Source organism: Eurosta solidaginis, chromosome 1, assembly GCF_040869045.1.
Source record: "Eurosta solidaginis isolate ZX-2024a chromosome 1, ASM4086904v1, whole genome shotgun sequence".
Taxonomy (NCBI): Eukaryota; Metazoa; Arthropoda; class Insecta; order Diptera; family Tephritidae; genus Eurosta; species Eurosta solidaginis.
In genome coordinates this window covers 7,280,804-7,301,558 of record NC_090319.1, presented here as the reverse complement: position 1 = coordinate 7,301,558, position 20,755 = coordinate 7,280,804, and the positions used below count along the sequence as shown (strand labels likewise).

Sequence of the window (20,755 nt, the reverse complement as noted above, 5' to 3'; positions counted from 1 at the left end):
CCTATACAACCAACCGTTATCCAATCAAAGTTATAATACTAAATGTACAAGTACATTTGGGCCAAAATGAGAGTCCGGATAAGCTGTTTCTTTGTTATCAAGCCGGACTTTTATTTTGACCTTATAAAACAAAAGTCCGGATTTAACTTTTATTTCCGGACTTTTATTTTTAAAAGTCCGAGTTTAACTAGTTCTATCGGACTCAGGTAATAAAAATCAGAAAATAATTTTTATCTTGATCCAAATATATTAAAAGTCCAAAATTAGTAGTTTTACAAAGATTTATATTATAAAAAGAATAACTGTTTCCGCCTCTGAATATAACATCAAAGCTGCACAGTATTTTAATATATTTTATATATATTAAACATACATTCATACATAGAAATAATTTATATAAAGTTTTATATACACAAATTCAGCCATCTCACAGGTGCGTATTACGTTTCACATATTCTTTAGCTAATTTTTTCACCTTCTCCACGTCTGCGGCCGTGCCAAAACGTTCTTCGAATTCAAGATACTTTTTGAAAATCGTACGCATTTTCTTCATTGGTATTTTCTGTATAATGGCGCGTTCCAATACACTTCTAAATAAATGGGAGAATAAAATAATGTTTTTTATCAATGAGTACAAACATTCTAAGAGTGGGCTAAGTTTTAACGAACGTACCTCGCTGAATCAATCATTTGTGCCTTTACCAGCATATCTACATATTGTGTCCACACATCTACACGCTTCGGATACGAGGTGACTACTTGATCGAGTAATGTTTGTGCCATTTCATTATTGCCATATTTGTGATTCAAATTGCCAAAAGCAACAATAGTGTTGACATCTAAAAAAGAAAATTAATCATCCTCATACGGTTAAAGTTTTCATTTAACCTCTCTGAATTTTTTCCATGGTTATGTATCCCTGTCTATGGGCTAAATTGAACAATAAAAACAAAATTTCACTATCAATCACACTAATGCATGCGTCTGAGAATGTTATTGTTGCAGAGACGTCAGTCAGCCCAGCACCTCCGGTGTGGAAGGCGGAGCTTTCTACCACCATAAGAAACGAATGGAGAGATTTCAACATCTAATGTCCTAAGTGAAAGCTCCATTATTTTAATATGTATTGAGTTTCCTTAGACCACTTTCTCCCTTGCACTAATCTACAATAAATCCGCAATAATTAATCTAGGCGTTCACATTTGTCCCATCCCTAGGAACTTGATTATTAGCTATTAAACTTTCGCGTTTCTCTTTTATTTCGTGTTTCCATATTAAATGGTTCTAGGTCTAGGAAAAAATCGGCATCGCTGACATTGTGTTCATAATTACTGATTATGGAAGTGAAAAATTACATAGGAAATCTAGTTCGATTCGCATTTATGTACAAAAATTGAGATAATCTTGTTTTATGTAAACTAGGTCTTAGTATACTCTTTCATATTTCTCATTGTGGCGCCACTCGAAAGCGACTTCCACGTTTCGCCCGTTCGTCACCGCATTATTATTGCTTGGATATTGAAAAGTAGAATGGAAGAATAGGCCAACCAAAATGCCAACGAATCAGAAAAAATAAAATACAAGATGATATTTCTTTGTCAAGGGAGGAAGTCCATGATCCTGATATGACCCGTCAAAATGTCAAAAAAAAAAAACACAAATAGAACTAAAAGCATTCAGAAATAGCCGCAAAATGATAACACAAGGAGTCCCGATATGATCCATAGAGGGTCTCGAAATGGTACCGGATTAACATCGAGTGATCAAAGAACAGTCCTTAAATTACCCCAAAAAAGTCTTGGATTGATTTAAAAAAAAAAAATTCGAACAATACTCACGAAAGTCTTGTAAAAAATCTTGAGCTGATCCGGAGGTAGTGCGAAATAACCCGAAATAATACCGACAGGATTCTTAAAACAATCCCAAAATGTTCCCCAAGACCGAAATCGGACCTGGGGGCCTACTCTGTATTGCGATGCGAAAGGCAGTGCGATGCGAAAATAAATTGCGATGCGAAAGGTAATTGGAACTCTGTAGCGCTATCACATCGCTAACAATGTCGCTTTTTTATTTTCCGCTAATTTTTTGATTGAGTATGCATCACTGACCAAACGCAAAGAAAGAGAACAAAAGAAACAAGGCGATTACAATTTCGGCAAACGATTAATTTTTGTTGAACAAATTAAAAAATGGATTCTGTAGCATTATGGGACGATTTAAAAGAAGAAAGGATTGATAGGATTATAAGAGACAACTCCAAAATTATGAGTCTCAGCGATCAAAGGTAATTTAAACGTTACAAAATTACTCATTTATATACTATTGCTTTATGTTTTATTCATTAGTTTTGTGCAGAATTTTCGGCTTAATAAGGAAGCCTTTTTGTATGTGCTAAAAAGCATAAAAAGTGAGTTGAAAAATCCACGGAGACCAACGGCAGTTCCTGAAATAATAAAAGTTTCTACAACGTTGAAGTTGTTTTTGCGTTGGGTGTTTTAAGTAACCCTTTGGCCAAATCTGGGTGTATTGCCATGAAGTCCACTAGGATTTCAAATTGTTGCTATTGTGTTTGTTTTGTTTTTTGAGTTGTCCTATATATTGTAACGAATTTACTGCAAATCCTCTTATTTGCAATCCTCTGCTAAGTTCGTTACAATTGGTGTCAGAAGAGGAATTGTTGAATAAATTCCAGAGGATAACAAGGACATGGCAAAGTTCAGTGAATTGAAGATCCAGCAACTAAAGAAGGAGTTGGAGAGCCGTGGATTGAATACAAGCGGCGTTAAACTGGAACTTCAGGCACGGCTACGAGAGGCAATGGAAGCAGAAGGAATTGATGTGGAAGAGTATGACTTTCATCTTGATGGCGAGGAAATAACAAAAATGGAAGAAACACCGCAGACAATGACGAACACAGACCTGAACATGATATTGGCTGCAATATCGGCACAAATGTCCGAAATGTCATCACAAATATCCACCAATATGTCATCTCAACTGAAATCGCAAAAGACAGATATTACATCCAAGATGGAAACTCAGCTGGAATCGCAGGAGAACCGTATAACAGCGAAGATTGAAGCACAAGAAACACGTATTTCAGAAATGTCGACACAAATTTCTTCACAACTGGAATCGCAGGAAACCCGTATAACATCAAAGATGGAAGAACAAGAGGAGCGCTTATCATTGCAGGTGGCACAAATGTCTTCACAGTTAGAAGCACAGGAAGCAAGGGTAACATCAAAGCTGGAAGCGCAGGATGCAAAAATCGCTCAATTTCAGGCAGAAGTCGATGATTTGAAGGATCGTATGGAGCAGTTACAATTAAATCGTCCAGCAGTTTCAGCGAGTAATCCAAAGGTAAAAACACCATCCTTTGACGGTTCTGTTCCTTTCCAGGTCTTTAAGCCACAGTTTGAGAAGACCGCAGCAGTGAACAACTGGAATGTGGAAGATAAAATTGCCGCATCATTCATGGCGTTGAAAGGGCCTGCAGCTGAGATTTTACAAACCATTTCAGAGGGCGAACGGAACTGTTATGAAGCATTGATGGGCGCACTAGAGAGACGATACGGAACTGAGCATAGGAGACAGATATACCAAATGGAGTTGCTGAACCGCTCCAGAGGCCTGGTGAAACATTGCAAGAGTTTGCGTCGGATATTGAAAGGCTAGCACATTTAGCGAATGCGGACGCACCCGTGGAATACACTGAAAGGGTAAAAATTCAGAGCTTTATAAATGGCATACGGGACGCCGAAACAAAGCGAGCTACATACGCAAACCCAAAGCCAACATTCGCAGAAACGGTGTCACAAGCTCTGATTCAGGAAACAGCGTCGCTTCTGTGTAAGCCAGTTTTCAAAGCACGCCGTGTGGAAGTAGAAAGGCCAGAGTGGGTAGACACAATTTTGGAAGCACTGAAGGGATCTCAACAGAAGAATGCTGGAGTTATTAAATGTTTCAAGTGCGGCAACCCAGGTCACATTGCACGTCATTGCGATCTTGGTCCTAATAGTTCCAACAATGTGGGTGGCCGTAAACGCAAAGCTGGCGGAAATGAGCAAGAGCGTGTCGAATGTAAAGAACGAAAACTTGCCCCGGCTATTGAATGTCCTGTGATATCTGTGTCGCAAATTGGAAGGAAATCAAGCAGTCTTACCGTCAGAGGGAATGTGGATGGCAAGGAGCGTGTACTGACTGTAGATACGGGCGCATCTCATTCCTTGATTCGATCTGATTTGGTCTACAAGAGAGTAAAGTCATTACCTGGAGCGAGGTTGCGTACGGTCACAGGCGAATATAACCAAGTCCAGGGAGAAGTAATATGTGAAGTCCTAATTGGGAAGGTCATGGTTCTACACAAATTCGTTGTGGCGGAGATCGTTGATGAAGTTATATTGGGAGTGGATTTCTTGGTGTGAATTCACGTCACTGCTTAGCATCGGCCTGGAGATGGCAGCACTCCTCAGTTTTGCTAATATTCGTAACAATATTTTTAAAAGAATGTACAATGAATATAAATATATCAATTTATAAAATCATCAATTAATACTTACATATTTGAACAATGCGAATGCCTATTACTTGTAGCAATAAAAATGCGAAAATGAATGCTGTTTGACATTCGCTTTCGCTATACAGAGTGCTGGCAATGCGAAAAGGGATAAAAATTGCGAATGGGCAAAATGTGAATGCGAAAGTCAAAATATGCATGCGAATGTTAAGATACAGAGTACCGATTTTGCGATTTCGCGTATTTTTTCTTTCGCATCGCAATACAGAGTAGGCCCCCTGTTAAATAATGATTACTCATGGTAATGATTACCCGTTCAATTGATTATTTTCTTTAAAAGCCATTTAATGATTACTTGCCATTATTTTCTATTTTTAATGATTACTTTCCAATTGATTAAAAAAATAATAAAAAAAATCATGATTTTTTGGATTATTTTGATTATTTTTTAATTATTTTTGATTTTTTTCCGCTTTGTTGTAAGAAGAATTCTCGTTTGTTGCATGCACGGGATAATTTCTGCATACATGTACATTTTAGGATGCAATAGTAAATCGTAAGCGCTAGGCGTATAGATACTTGCAACATATAGGGCGAATGGTATATGAGCGTTGATTTAAACATATTGTAACGAATGTTAGTGACACTAAGTGATACTCACATCACTAGTCTGATGCTAAGTAAATGAAGCCACAACAACAATAAAGCAGGCAGTCACTTGTATCTACATAAACGAATCATTCATTATGTCTGCACATATGTACGTACACACAGCGGAGAAAAGACGCACAAACACGTGCATATATCTTATCTGAGATGCTCCAAAAAGTAGGCAATTATCTGTGGAAGTGTTACTCACATATACACGCGCATATGAGAAGCTATACACGTGCATCTGTAGTTATAATTTTATAGCAGTAACTAAGTTAATTCTGAAAACGCCTAGAAGTATGGAACGAGGCAATCGAAGAGTATAAAAGCGGCAACAGTAGAGGCACGATAATTTAAGCAAGCTATGAGTTGCAAAGTATAAGTGTTATTTTGAAGTAGTCTAATAAAGACCATTTTTGCATTATTCAATATTGGAGTTATTTATTCAACAGTTTAGTGATTCGAACGTTAGCAAAAGATTTGAAATAAGCGGAATTTCAGTAAATTCGTTACAATATTATTTTAAATCGTCTGCTAACGTTCGAATCGCTAAACTGTTGAATAAATCACTCGAATATTCAGTATTGCAAACTGGTCTTCACAATTATACTTCGCAACCAATATCGTGTTTAAATCAAAACTGCATAGTTATTACTCAGCTTGCACTGCTTTTATAGTCTCGGTTTCCTCGTTCATCATAGTAATTTCGTGAACAATTGTACCTCATGCTTGGTAATTGGGCTATATGCGTGTGTATGTGTAAGTAACTACTTCGGCTGATGACTACATGTGTGAGTGTGAGTTGAGATATCTCACTTCTCGTCGCCTTCCATGTATGTTTGTGTGTAAATGATGATTGAAGTGTTCATGTACACAAGTGTGGATTTTGTTGTTGCAAGATTATTTACTAACAGCAAAGTGATGTCAACATTCGCCACAATATTCTGAGGTAAGTATATACACATGTGTATAATTTGCTTCACTCATTATATAAAATAATAACGATCCTCTATGGTTTCATCCTTAAGTCTAGCCAATTTTGTTATAGCCAAAATTAATATATCCGCTATTTTGGATTAAGTTATGGCTATGGTATGGCACTAATTGTTTTGTAATCAAAGTTTATCATATTGTTAGCTTTATTTTTGTAATATCGGTTTCATATCATCGCGACTGGGTGAGTGTTCTTCGTCCCACACTTTTAAAGAGCTTTAGCATAAATAAGCATTTTTGTTATTCATTAATTTCTCTTCGACTAAAATGTTTGTTTTCCGCTTTCGGATTATTAATACTGAGGTCAAGCTGACTCTTTTAGGATGCGTATTAGCATTCGTAAAAAAGCCTTTTTTGATTACCTTTGATTTTTTTCAATAATCGTATCAAAATTATGACTTTTTTTTTTATTTTTTTCTAATGGTAATCAATTAGTAATTGCATTTTTCGGAAAACAATTGAAATTGGCATCTACCTAATGATGACCTGGGCGGTTTAATGTGGTCATGTTGTTGTTGTTGTAGCGATAAGGTTACTCCCCGAAGGCTTTGTTGAGTGTTATCGATGTGATGGTCCTTTGCCGGATATGGATCCGGTACGCTCCGGTAACACAGCACCATTAAGGTGCTAGCCCGACCATTTCGGGAACGATTTATGTGGCCACATTAAACCTTCATGCCATTCCCTCCCTCCCCACCCCCAAGTTCCATGAGGAGCTTGGGGTTGCCAGAGCCTCGTCTGTTAGTGAAACAGGATTCGCCGCGGATAGGTGAGGTTGACAATTGGGTTTGGAGAAGCTATATTTTGCGCTGGCAACCTGAAGGGTTGCGCTACACAGTCCCTTGAATCTGATATTTTAGTCGCCTCTTACGACAGGCATACCTACCGCGGGAATATTCTGACCCCCTAACCCGCTGGGTGGGACCCCTGACCACCAAACACTCTAAAGTGTGGGATTCGTCGCTCGAAGGTGAGGTTGACAATTGGGTTGGAGAATATATATTGCGCTACACAATGCCTTGAATCCCTTAATGTGGTCATGTTAATCGTTCCCGAGACGGTCGGGTCAGTACCTTAATGGTGCTTTGTTAACGTACCGGATCTATATCGGACAAAGGACCATCAACATCTTTATCCTTAATACAACAACAATAAACCAAATACTTAATGTTATTGGCCAAAAGACTAAGAGTTATAACGATTTAAAGATACTTTTGCAAAGGGGAGGGATTTATACTGTCCACTTTGTGAGACCAAGAGTTATAAGATCAATAGACTTATTATAATTGGTCAGACCAATATACTAAAAGTTGTATCCATTCAAAATAATTAAAAAGTAGCAGTGACCAGATGGCCTGGGCCCTCTTCCTATTTATAAAAGATTGTAGCAAGTGGCATTTTCAGACATGGATGTATTTACAAACATAAAGATCAAATAAATGGTGTACTTACGTTCTCTTTCAGGCAAACATGCTAATGCTTTATGTAACAATTGCTGAGCACGCTCTTGCATTTCTATGAGAAAATATGCATTTGCTGTAGCACGCCAAACCTCTGGCTGCGCTTTGAATTTCTTTGTTATTAAGCTAATCATTTCAATAACTTCTTGTGTTTTCTTGCCATCACAGAGTATTTCCAATGCGCGTAAATAAACTTTAAGTGGATCATTGCAGATGAGCGCCTCCTTTAGTGCTTCATCGAATGATTCCTTGGTGCCATAACGTAATTCTAAATTCAATAATGCTACCCAAATATTAAGTTGTTCATTATCCTCACGATAAGCAATTGCTTTTATAGCACGCCTTGCTACTGCACGCGCTTTATCTATTTCTGTCGATTGTAAATGATAAACCATATAGTTTATCCAGTGTTTACTGTTATTTGGATCAGATAATACCAAACGATCAAATTGATCCACGCTCTCGGGTAGATGATTTGGATCGGCGTATTTTGCTTCGATTTGACGTAGACGCGCCTCTTCCTCTCGCTGCAATTTGAATTTCTCCATAGCGGTTAATTTTTTCTTCTTTTGCCCTGCTTCAACAATGCCATTTTTAAATTCGCCATCAGTGTCGTCGTCGTCACTAGAGCCGAGTGCTTTGTTATTCAATTTTGAAAGATCTGCGTTCCAAAAGTCACTTATACCGGGCAAAAACTTTGGCGTAGTTTTAGTTGAGAATTCATTCTTTATATCTTCTACATCCGATTCTTTGTTACTATCAATTAGAACGATTTTATTGGGTATTTTGTCTTCAAAAAAAAGTGAATCGCTTGACTTGCTCTTATTTTTTTCATGTTTTTTCTTCTTTGCTTTTGGCGGTTCACTGGTTTCCACCGTAGCAGTTTTTTGCTTACTTTGATTAGTAGAGTTATGTTGCTTTTCAATTTTAATTTCCTTTACTTTCAAAGGTTTTTCTTTGCTTCCTTTATCTAATTTGGCTTTTTTTGCCTTTGGTGTATTATCAAGTTCTAATTTTATGTTGTTATCAAGTTCTATCTTAGTTTTGCGTTTCATACTATGCCAAAGTTTCCAAGTGTTTTCCGGTACAGCAATAGGAAGTTTATCATGAATGATTGCCAACTTACAGAAATCTCCCTCAGAAATTCCTGCACACGCAGAATTCTCAAAATCATTGAAATGCAATCGTAATGGGCAATAAACGAGTGGATTTGGTCCTTTTTTTAATGAGCAAATAACTAACTGTTCTGTCTTAAGTAAAACTTTAGCATTAATGCCTGATTTGCCTACTAAATTATTGGGTATATTCCTCTCGCTGCTTACGTGCGAAACATCACATTCTTTGTTACTAATATAAATCAATTCATTAGAATAGTCTACCCAAAGGATAAGGCATTCTTCTTTTGTATCCAATTTGGGTGGCTTAGATTTGCCAACCAGTTTTGCTTTCACCACGGCCATGACCTTTGTTTTTTCAATCTCATATTGCCAATCATTTGTATCGGCATTTACGCCCCGAAATCGGGTCATCACTTTTTCGCCACATTTATGAGCACCAATACTATAACCCAGTTTCTTGTGAGCTTTTCTAATTTCAGATACTTCTTTTAAGTAACTGTGATATAAAAAATTATTAAAAGATATATAAAGTTTCTTGATGTATATGAATAAAAGACATGATAGGACCAAGACAATTTAATTTAAATGAATAACTTACTTTTCCACATAATATCCAGTACTTTTCAGATCATTGTCCCATACATCGGTCAATTTAGCTGATACAGTGATTGTTTTTGTTGCATATTCTTTGCCTAGAACTTTTACATAGACCACTTGTTCCGGTGTAAGCTCAACACTTGCGCTTTTATATGCATTAACTAGTAACATTTTTAAATGTACTTTCACTAACTTGCCATAGTTACGTATTGGTAGCATCAACTCAACGATATCATTTTCTAAATTTTTAATATGTGCCTTTAAAATATCGCCTGTATTTAAGTTTTTCCAATTATTAGTTAAATGTGTTTGAAAATATGGCACATCGCGTATACTGAATATATTTTTGATAATGCATACAGCCTGCGTAGAAGTATTAGGTGTAAAAGTACGCAGTTTGCCATACAATAAATCAGGATAATCGGATAACATACGTAACGGAACAAGTCCTTTAACTTCCGTAGATTGCGACTCATTATCATCATTAACCATTTCATAATCACTTTCAGGATGATATGTAATATTTATTTCTAAACCTGATTCTAATATGTGAGCCACATTAATGGTACATATTTCACCCAAATCAAATGTATCATCAGCTAGTGTTAATGTGATTTGATCACCATTCTTGGATAATATACGAAATGCCATTGTTTGACCTTCATGGAAGGTAAATGTTTCTGCACCAAAAATTTTACTCAGACGTTGTTTGTATAGCACTCCTTTGAGATCATTGAAGAACTTTACCAAAAAATATTCTTTATTTATCTTAACTATGGTACCCATGTAGGTGGCATTCTGATGTGCGTATTGTAAATTGGTTAGTGCTTTACAGTGTTTCGACATATATTCTTGTCTATTTGTTAAATAAACGGTTTTGCGGTCTGGGTTGACGGCTAACACACGACAACGCATCTTAGAATTCGTTTCAAGTGACTTCGGCACTGCCGCCAGATATAACTTTTCTATTATACCTGTAATAAAAAGAAATCAATTATAGTCCGTTGTTATATAAAGTTCGTAGCTTTCCCCACCTTTAATTCTGCCAACTTGCATGCTATAACCTCCGACTTTATCATCTTTTTCTCTCACGATTGCAGTTACAAATTCGCCTGGCTTTATATCATCCAATGCAAATACTTTCTCGTTTACAGTTTCTGCGTTGTCGGTACAGATGTACAGTGAATCCATTGAATCATAGTCAAGCACACGCACTTTGTGTTTGGTTTTCTTTGCATATTTAATCAATATCTGATCGTGATCATAATTTCCTTTAAAGTTAGATTTGATGGTGCGATAAGAAAGCAAACCTTTGAATTTGTTATTTAGTATCAAAATAACACCACCTGTGCCCAAGTGATGTACCTTTGCTTTTTCAACGATATCACCCCTCTTAAATTCCTGTACAGAGGACTCTTCATTGGGAGTTGTACGTAAATTCAATGTTAAATATACAAACTTAGTGAGTGGCATGACGTACAATATACGTGCCTTTAAAGTAGAATTTAATTCATAATCTTCTGGAAGTGCCAAAGCTTCTGACAATTGATGCTCATTTATGTACGCCGTGAATGCTTCATTCATAATTGTGCCTTGTAAACCATCTTTAAGTTGCTTTGTTACCGTAAATTGCACGATCGTACTTGGCAAAATGTAATCGATATTTGGATCTGTTTGATTTTTTATTATCATATTTTCAGGCTTGAGCTCCTTGCAAATGCATGTACTAACAGATTTATCCGCAGTTATTTTCTTCACTTTCAGAAATATCAATTCTCCTACAACATGATTGTTGTGCTGTACATTTTCTAAAGGTACGAATGTGCGCAAACCTTTAATACCTGTCTCTATAATGTAACCATGTTCTTGTATCTCCTCTATTGCGCCATTAAAAACAAATCCTTTCTTGACATTGGTATGTGACAATTCGGTATGTACTTCGGTCGGACGTAATGACATTAAAATTTGCTTGTGACCATGATCATTTTGTTTGATTTCCTGTACGCGCCCATATACTATTTGACCTATATGGTATAATTCAGTCAATGGCTTAAAAGTGTTTCCAGTATCATTTTGTTGTAGAAATTCTTTAGTAGCTTTGGTGTAAGAGTCGGAAATTTCCAATGCAGACACTCGTGCTGTCATACGACCCGGCAACGAGATGCTTAGATAAAGCTGATCAATAGCCTTCACTATACCCATTATATTCATGCCATCCTGAATGGTGTCTAAATTTAGCAGTTCAGCAGATGCAGTCTGAATCTGTTCATTTTCAGCTGTAGAAACGAAGCCCTCATCTGATGGCTTCGATTTCGGCTTCTTTAATTTCTTTTGTAGTGCACCAAAAATCTGGAGAAAATTTAAATTATGTAGGACTTCGTTGTTGTTTTTATATCCAATGTACTTACAATGTTTTCTTTCAACTTCTCTGAATTCTGGTCCTTTGAACTTACTCCTCCTCGAGGAAAACTTTTCTCAACAATCACCATTTCCGTATATTTATAGATTTTAAAATTTGTTTAAAGCTAGTAATTAAGTTAAATAGAGATGAAGTTTATTTCACCAATAATTGTTTTGCAAATACTAGGGCATTGTAAATTTTACCAAGTAGCGCAACTAACAGCTGATCGATGAAAATTCGCACATTCACGCGCACAGTTCACGACTCAGTTTCAAAACAAAACTTTAGATTATTTAATTCAAATTTTAAAGTGGGATAATCCTTACAAACTTATGCATACAGAATATATATGGCGTTTTTGTTGTTATAAAAACAATAGTTTTATTTATATTAAAGCTTTTGTCATTTTTTTTTTTAACTTCGAAAAATATCCGAACACCATTCCTTCATTATATGACATTCGACTGCCTAGTCCACTGCCTTCCACTCTATTCGCAGCATAACCTCTACTTAAGCTGCCAAACTATATAGTAAACAATGTACTAGGGCATTGTGAATGATAACTAAGTGTGATATCTTCTGCATAGACGTCAAAATTCCAAAGTGATTGGATCACCTGATTTGTAATTGACTATCGCTGTCTCATTCTGTATCTCTTTCTATCACCCGCTGAAGATAGGCGCCGCCATATTGAACACCCTGTCAAAACGCTAAAAAGTAGCCATTTTGAACATGCTGTCAGGCAGTTGACAGATAAGATATCAAACTTAGTCATCATTCACAATGTACTAGGGAGAAAATAAAAGGGAATGAGAAAGAAACACACGTGTTTCCTAATACCAATATTGCTTTTAATGTGTCTTCAACGTACGCTTTTTGAATTTTTGAAATTTGTTACCCATGACGCTATAAAAGCGCAAGAAATATAAATGGAACGGCTTATATTTTTCCTTTTGAAGCGACCAAAGCGGTAATCTAAATCTAGTTTACGGCCGGATTTACATGGAGCTCTTATTGCGTAGTTTTGCTTTTGACAGCAGAATAAGTTAATAACATCTCAACTTTTTGATTCGCTTTGCGTTCAATAGACTTTCTGAAGCAAAATTTAGGTGGCGCCGTACATTGAACTCATATGTTATTTGCATTATCGGATTATTGCTCAGAGGCACAGTGCTTGAATGCTATCGCTAAATGTCACGTGGCATTATGTGCACGCACCTTTAGTTGTCACCCGTACGATATTTCCATTTTGGCAGATTTGAGCTCATTTGACACAGCTCACAGGTGTTTATGTTGTTCTTGCACATGTTTTTCCCGGCTTTTAAGCTCCGACGCACTAGATCTTAGCAATTTCCAATAAAAATGCAGACAATACGCGAATTCACGCGTAAAACAAAGCGTGGTAATATTCTTAAGGTATATATATAAAATTGTATTTTCCTAGTTGGTAAATTATTCATAAAAATAACTTGATAGATCGTGCGTGAACATTACCTACGTGATGATCTGGGTTGTGGTGCTGAGATATGCGAAAACTGTGTACAAGATGAAGCCTCTGTTGCTTTACTACCCGAGCGCGAAGTCAAAAGTGCATTATTTACGTTTCCCCATTATATCGTTTTGGATACAAATGTGGTGCTCAATCAGATCGATGTGCTGGAAGAGGATGCCATCAAAAATGTTATCGTATTGTCTACCGTATTGAGTGAAGTAAAGCACAATAGTAGCGGAGTTTATAAACGGTTTCGAGATGTGGTCCAGTACAAGGCACGTGGATTCTACGTATTTGTGAATGAACATCATAAGTGAGTCTGTGGTTCAAAGCCATTCTTGATAATGTATGTTTAATTTACTGTGCTAGAAGATTCGGATATCTGGGGTATGTTTAGCGCAATATAAAGCTTTAAAGTTTCACAGATTTTCAATTATTAACATCGCCCCAGCGAGTTAGGTGGTTTAGATTATTTCAGGGGTAGGGTATTCACCTAAACCTTCAGGGAGTCCTTTTTATTTATTTATTTAGTCTAGTAACAAATGTTTATTTCAGACACTTATGACTAAATTACAGAGACCAGCTTATAATAAGCTATGGAGAACACTAGCAAAAAGAATTTATATTATTACATATTAAGTAATTTTTTAGTTTTAAGTTGAAAAGCGTATTTTGAGTCGGAGAAATCAATATCCAAAACACTTGAGAAGCAATTAATTTCTGATAGGGCTCTGTTAATGGGCGCTTTTGAGTTATAAACAGTTCTACTCAGCCCTATGAAAAAGATTTCAAAGTGGCGGAGGTTTCTACAGGGAGTATTTAAGCATAGTCTTTCAAGAAGCAGCGCGCAGTCAATTTTGCCCGTGAAGAGATCGAAAATGAACAACGAGGCCAAAAGAATTCTGCGACTGTTTAGGGATAGTAAGGATATTAGGTTGGCATCGAGACTCATAAGACGGGATCGGTTCAGAGAAACGTAATGAAATAAGCGCGAAGCGCATAAAGATTTTTTGAACCCGCTCCAGGCGGTTGATGTGAACTGCGTGGTAGGGCCGCCAAATGAAAGCCGCATACTCAAGTTTGGACCGCACAAAGGACGTATATAAAACTTTGAGTGTGTAGGGGTCAGAGAAGTTTGCGGAATGGCGTCTGACAAAAGCAAGCATTGAAAGCGCCTTAGAAATTGTGAAGCTGACGTGAGTGTTAAAATTAAACTTTGAGTCGAAGTAAACCCCCAAGTCTTTAACTTCAAGAGTCGTACGAAGAAAGGTTTCTGCAATATGATAGGAGGTATGAAGTGGCCTCAGCAGTTTACCGTACGTCACAGTGTGGCACTTACTTATATTAAGGAAAAGACGGTTCTTAACACACCAGATATAAAGCTTATTAATCTCAGATTGAAGAACAACGACATCATTATAACAACTGATCTCAGAATAGATCTTGATCAGCATAAAGCAGAAATTTGGTAGATGAGAAGCAAGAGCTAATGTCATTAATGAACAAGATAAATAGTAAAGGGCCCAGAATACTGCCCTGGGGCACTCCAGAGGTGGCCCAAAATGGTTTCGAATAAACGCCGTCAATATTTACAACATTACTTCTGTTGTGCAGGTAAGATTTAATCCACTGTAGGAACGTAGAGTGGAACCCATAACAAGCTAATTTCGCAATTAAAATTTTATGAGAAATTGTATCGAATGCCTTGGATAAGTCTAGGTATATTGTATCAACCTGAAAACCCCGCCTAAATGCCGCGTAGCAATCCTCAGAAAACACAGCGAGGTTCGTTAATGTGGATCTGGCCGGGACAAAACCATGTTGATTGGCGCAAATCAGGTGTTTAATACTAAAGTAAAGCTTGTTATTGACAACACATTCAAAAAGCTTCGAAGTTGTAGACAATTTGGAAATAGGCCTGTAATTAGAACAGTTACTTTTGTTGCCAGACTTAAAAATGGGAGTGACGGATGCTTGTTTCCAGTCATCAATAAAAATACCCGATGCCAATGATTTATTGAATATAATCATTAACGGTCGTACTAGCGAAGGACAATTTTTCAATAGAATAACTGAAAGATTGTCAACATCAGTTCTGGAGGAATTTTTAAGTTTTTTAATCCCCTCAACTATGTCTGCCTCAGTGAGAGTAAGTGACCCAAAATTATTAGCGGAGGGAGACTTAATTAACTTGTGTATGTTATCTGTATCTTCCACAGTTAAATGATTATCTGTGATAAAGTTCGCCGAGAAGAAGTCAGCAAAGAGATTAGCAGCCTCATTAACAGAGTTGGCAGTAATATTATTGTAGCTTACTGATTTCGGTATGCTAGAAACGCTCTTCATGGAGTTAATGTAATTCCAAAAGTTCTTCGGATTGCTCTTCATATTTACCTCAAAATTTCTGACGTACTTAGCATATAAAGACTTATTAAGATTGTTAAATTTTTTCTTATAAACAATAAACAAATCATAAAATCGACGCTGATTAGTAAACTTATATTTTTTAAAGAACTTGTTTCTCAAATTTTTTAGATGTTTGAGCTCACTATTGTGCCAGGGAGATTTATAAATTTTATTTTTATATACCGGCACGATTTTTTCGCAAATATTATGAATTTCATTTTTAAATACATTGAAAGACTTTCCAACTTCACTTTCGCCAAGCATAGCATCCCAATCAACTCCACGTAAAGCAGAATTTAAACGATTAAAATCACATCTTCGAAAATTGAACGATGTTTTCATATTTGATGTAGGAATACAGAAATACTCAAAGAACTGAATTTCAAGCTTTAAGGGCAGGTGATGCAAGTTTGGTGGCGAAATTGAAGACACAGGTTCCGAGATAACAAAACTAATATTATTAGTTACAAAAATTAAATCAAGAGTGCGATGTAAAGAATTATGGAAACTATTAATTTGAGATAAACCAACCCCTCCAAAATTATCAATAAGATACGATTCATAAGAGCTGTTAATATTAGTAGGAGTTAAATAGAGATTGTTTTCAAGAGAGATCCAGCTAACATTACTTAAATTAAAATCCCCCAGTACACATAGCTGCGTTTCTCCTAAACTTTGCTTAATATTTAAGATATTATTTACATGAGCCTTATAAATACTTTCTGGGCTGGACGGCGGAATGTATGAAGCACAAATGAGCAGTTGACCCAGAGAGCCATTAATCCGCACACAAAGTTGATCAAGAAGCGTGTCACTAACAGTTAAAGAAATAAGCGAGACCTGGAGACCGACCCGGGCGGCAATCAGCACGCCACCTCCTCTATTTAGGCCAGTCTTTGTTGCATCTCTATCCTTACGGAAAACATGATAAAGCTTAGGATCAAAAAATTCAGCATCTAAGAAATTACTATTCAGCCAAGTCTCAATGATGACAAATACATCATACGGTTTTAACAACAACATGTATCAAACATATAAAACACGGAACACGGGTTGGGTGACCTATTATGCAGAGTTTATCCGTTCAGTATCCGACATCGATAAAACTATCCAAAAACCTTCGGGGAGTCTTCATATGGCTACAAGAAGATGCTCTAAGTTTGGGATACGGATGCAAATCTCTCAATAAGTTTTACTGGCATTCATGGTTATTCTGAAATTGTTGTTGTAACGGCGCAGTATTCTCCGCAGGTGTATAGCAGTGCTACGAATGTGGGGGTGGTAACACAACGGAGCTGTTCCTGAATCGTTTAGTCGCTACCCAACCCAACCTAACCTCACCTGCGGTTGTGGAGAGTCCTTAGTCGGATAAGAATTCGGCACTAGTAGCGTAAGGTAGTAGTAGCCAGTATGGAAGCATTTTTTGAGCACTTGATCGATCCGGTCTGAATTTCATAGCTAATGAAATTTAATTCGTAAATTACGAATAATAAAGCCACAGTAGTTTGAGGACCGAGTGCTATAATTTGGATTAATTTTGATTTATATTTAAGGGATACTTACGTAGAACGTGAACCCGGTGAAAGTGCTAATGATCGCAACGATCGCGCTATACGAAAGGCCACACTCTGGTATGATCAACATTTATCAGAAGCACATGAGGGTCGTGCTAACAAGAAAACTGGGAGGCCATGCACCAGAGTCATTATGCTCACTGACGACGCTGGCAATAGAGAACGTGCAGAAAAAGATGGCATACTTGTTGCTAGCGCTGAGGAGTATGTAAAATCGTTAACCGACTATCCTATGCTTATTGATAAGTACGCACGCAAAAGCTTCGAAAGTGATAAGAAAACCATACCAATATTTCCAACACATTTGAGTATAAATGAAATACATGATGGCATTAAGGCGAAAAGGTTTCTGCAGGGCTCATTTCAAGCGTCACGTGAGAACTACCTCGAAGGTGCTGTTTCTGTAGAAGGTTTTGAGCATCCAGTGTGTTAATTAGCTAATTTAATTTAATAATCTTTGTCCTTATGCACCTTTTATTATGTTGCAGGTTCTTATTCAAGGCCGTGAATCCTTGAACCGCGCCGTAGATGGTGACATTGTTGCTATTAAACTTTTACCCAAAGATGAGTGGTCAGCACCGAGTGAGATTGTTCTAGAAGAAGGTGTTGGTGAAGATCCTGGAGATAATGTAGCACGTACTGATAAAGAAAAGGTAGTTTTTGTCAAACCCAAAAATAAAGCTGGAGAAATCCGTCCTACAGGCAAAGTTGTCGGTATTATACGTCGCAAATGGCGCCAGTATTGTGGTATATTACAGCCTAGTTTGTTGGAAAGCACCACTCGTCATATATTCATACCGGCAGACCGTAAAATTCCACGCGTACGTATAGAAACACGACAGGCTGAGCAATTGGTAAATAAGCGTATAATTGTGGCGATAGATTCATGGCCACGCACATCTCGTTACCCACATGGCCATTTTGTTCGTAGCCTAGGACCATTAGGTGATATGAATACAGAAAATGAAGTTATTTTGTTAGAGCACGATGTGCCACATAGCAAGTTTTCGGAAGAAGTTTTGAGTTTTCTACCTAAAATGCCTTGGATCATTACACCAGAAGTTAGTTTAATTTACTTTGTTTAGCATTTTTTATTAGCATTTTACTTTGTAGGATTATGAAAAGCGTGTCGATTTACGTGACTTGAACATTTGCTCAGTCGATCCCCCAGGATGTACAGATATCGATGATGCACTGCACTGTCGCGAACTGCCAAATGGACGGTTGGAAGTGGGCGTACATATTGCTGACGTAAGTCACTTTATACGTCCGGGAAACGCATTAGACAAAGAAGCGGCATCACGTGGCACCACTGTATATTTGGTGGGCAAACGTATTGACATGGTGCCTGAGCTATTAAGTTCCAATTTGTGCTCGTTGGTGGGTGGTGAAGAAAGATTCGCTTTTTCTTGTATATGGGAACTGGATAATGAAGCAAATATATTGACTAAACGATTTCATAAAAGTGTAATCAAATCGAAGGCAGCGATGACATATGAGCAAGCACAAATCATAATTGACGATACCCTGCAGCAAACTGAAATTGCAAAATCGCTTAGACACCTTAATAGATTAGCAAAGATATTGAAGAAACGGCGCATGGACAATGGGTAAGCTTTATATGTTCTGGTTTATATTTATTAACGTTTATAACATTTCCAGTGCTTTAGTGCTAGCTTCACCTGAAATACGTTTTCAAGTTGATAGTGAAACACATGAACCATTAGAAGTGGAAGCGAAGCAAGTGCGTGAAACCAATTCTATGGTAGAAGAGTTTATGTTATTAGCCAATTGTACCGTAGCAGAACATATATGTACAGAATTTCCCGAATGCGCTATGCTGCGACGTCATCCACGTCCAGCACCTAGCAATTTCGAGCCACTTATTAAAGCAGCGAGTCATCAAGGTTTTGAAATTAAAATCGAGTCTGGATTGGAATTAGCCAGCTCTTTGGATTCTTGCGTAAAACCAGATAATGCATATTTTAATACGATGATACGTATTCTCACGACACGTTGTATGATGCAAGCAGTTTATTTTATTAGCGGTACCTTACAACCTGAAGAATTCTTTCATTATGGCTTAGCGACACCGATTTACACACATTTTACATCGCCAATTCGTAGGTACATATATGAAATGAAAATGGTATTTTTGAAAAGCAAACAAAACAAAGTTAAATTGTGTATGCATGCAAAATATTATTATATTCTTTTTTTTTAGATACTCTGATATTATTGTCCATCGGTTATTGGCTGCGTCTATAGGTGCCGATAGCACATACGCTGATTTACTCGACAAGAAATTGAATGAGGAGCTATGCCATAATTTAAATTACCGCCACAAAATGGCTCAATATGCTGGACGAGCTTCTGTCGCATTAAATACGCATTTGTTCTTCCGTGGTAAAACACAGGACGAAGAAGGGTAAACTATTTAAAAATTTATTGCTTAAAAACTTGTGCTCAATTTGGTAGCTTTTTCTTGTTTTTAGCTATGTGCTCTTTGTACGAAAGAATGCTTTACAAATACTTATACCCAAATTCGGTTTAGAAGGCACTGTTTATTTAAATTCGCTGTCAGGTGATAAACAAGCAACGCCCGGTGGTGTAGTATTCAAGTTTAACGAAGAGGTCAGCGGTCTTTTTTGTTTTGCTTTATCTTTTTATATATAACATAAAATTTTTGTATTTTTAGGATTATACACAACGTTGTGGTGATGTTGTTTTTCATGCATTCGATCCAGTAACTGTGCGCTTGAGTTTAGATTCGCGCAATGTTCAACATGAAAAGCTTGTATTCCAATTGGTTAAACCATATATTAAGGGCTTCAGTGCTGAATTAATAGAAAGTGAAAACGTAGAAATGTCAAACGTTTCGGGAATAAAATCAGCCGAAGATGCGCCTCCTCCAAAGAAGAGTAAAAAAACGCTAAAGAAAAAGAAATAACTGTTTATGCTTATTATTATTTTTTAAATAAACGTGAGCGAAAATATAATATAAACTAAAACAGTGTTTTTAATATGCAATACACAAAGGTCATAACCAACAAAAATTTTACAGGAGAAGCAAACAAATTTTTCTTTCACATAAATTAACATAACTCCGTTCAAATCAAAGTTTTTAATTCGAGATAAATTTGTATACATACTACTAGCAATGATTAATTCATACAACATGCACCGCTCTAACTGAACATATGTATGTATGTTTAAAAAAGAGTGTTTTTATTTCAGGATAAATCTAAGTTCCAAACTGTGCCTATAAAAAAAAAGTTTAAAACGTTTCGAAAAGTTAGTGAAAAAAGTTCAAATGTTTTAAAATAACAACAAAAATTGTTTTAAAATAAAAATATTGCAGTTCTCTAGATCTTTAAATTTTCCTCTACGAAGTTAAACTTTTAAGAAGTTTGAAATTGGCCCCAAGTTTTTAAAAAATTTTTTTAAAGACATAATGTACATTTTCCATTATAAAAAATATGAAGTGGCTATTCGCCATTTATACGGATCTGAGCTAAGACTTCTATTGATATTAAAAAAAAAT

At 36.7% G+C, this 20,755-nt stretch overlaps 2 protein-coding genes across 3 annotated transcripts; one reads left to right on the top strand and one right to left on the bottom strand.

Moving 5' to 3' along the window:
• Positions 1-263: 263 nt before the first annotated feature.
• On the bottom strand, positions 264-13,546 carry Rrp5 (Ribosomal RNA Processing 5). 2 transcript variants are annotated; one of them, XM_067778575.1, is made up of 7 exons: positions 13,234-13,546; positions 11,747-11,863; positions 10,373-11,687; positions 9,340-10,312; positions 7,616-9,237; positions 674-839; positions 264-590 (listed from the first exon to the last, which is right to left on the bottom strand). In XM_067778575.1, the coding sequence occupies exons 2-7, from the start codon at positions 11,825-11,827 to the stop codon at positions 428-430; spliced, it is 4,320 nt and encodes a 1,439-aa protein (XP_067634676.1). In that variant the 5' UTR covers positions 11,828-11,863; positions 13,234-13,546; the 3' UTR covers positions 264-427. The 2 variants fall into 2 exon arrangements, with proteins under 2 accessions (XP_067634676.1, XP_067634673.1); XM_067778572.1 differs by lacking the exon at positions 13,234-13,546 and adding an exon at positions 12,294-12,314 and having other exon boundaries at positions 11,747-11,933.
• Dis3 (exosome complex exonuclease RRP44-like protein Dis3) lies at positions 12,946-20,222 on the top strand. The gene is made up of 9 exons (XM_067778583.1): positions 12,946-13,155; positions 13,216-13,544; positions 17,191-17,635; positions 17,700-18,272; positions 18,325-18,821; positions 18,874-19,338; positions 19,436-19,639; positions 19,707-19,845; positions 19,910-20,222. Exons 1-9 carry the CDS (start codon positions 13,102-13,104, stop codon positions 20,159-20,161), a joined length of 2,958 nt encoding a protein of 985 aa, XP_067634684.1. The 5' UTR covers positions 12,946-13,101; the 3' UTR covers positions 20,162-20,222.
• The last annotated feature ends 533 nt before the right edge of the window (positions 20,223-20,755 follow it).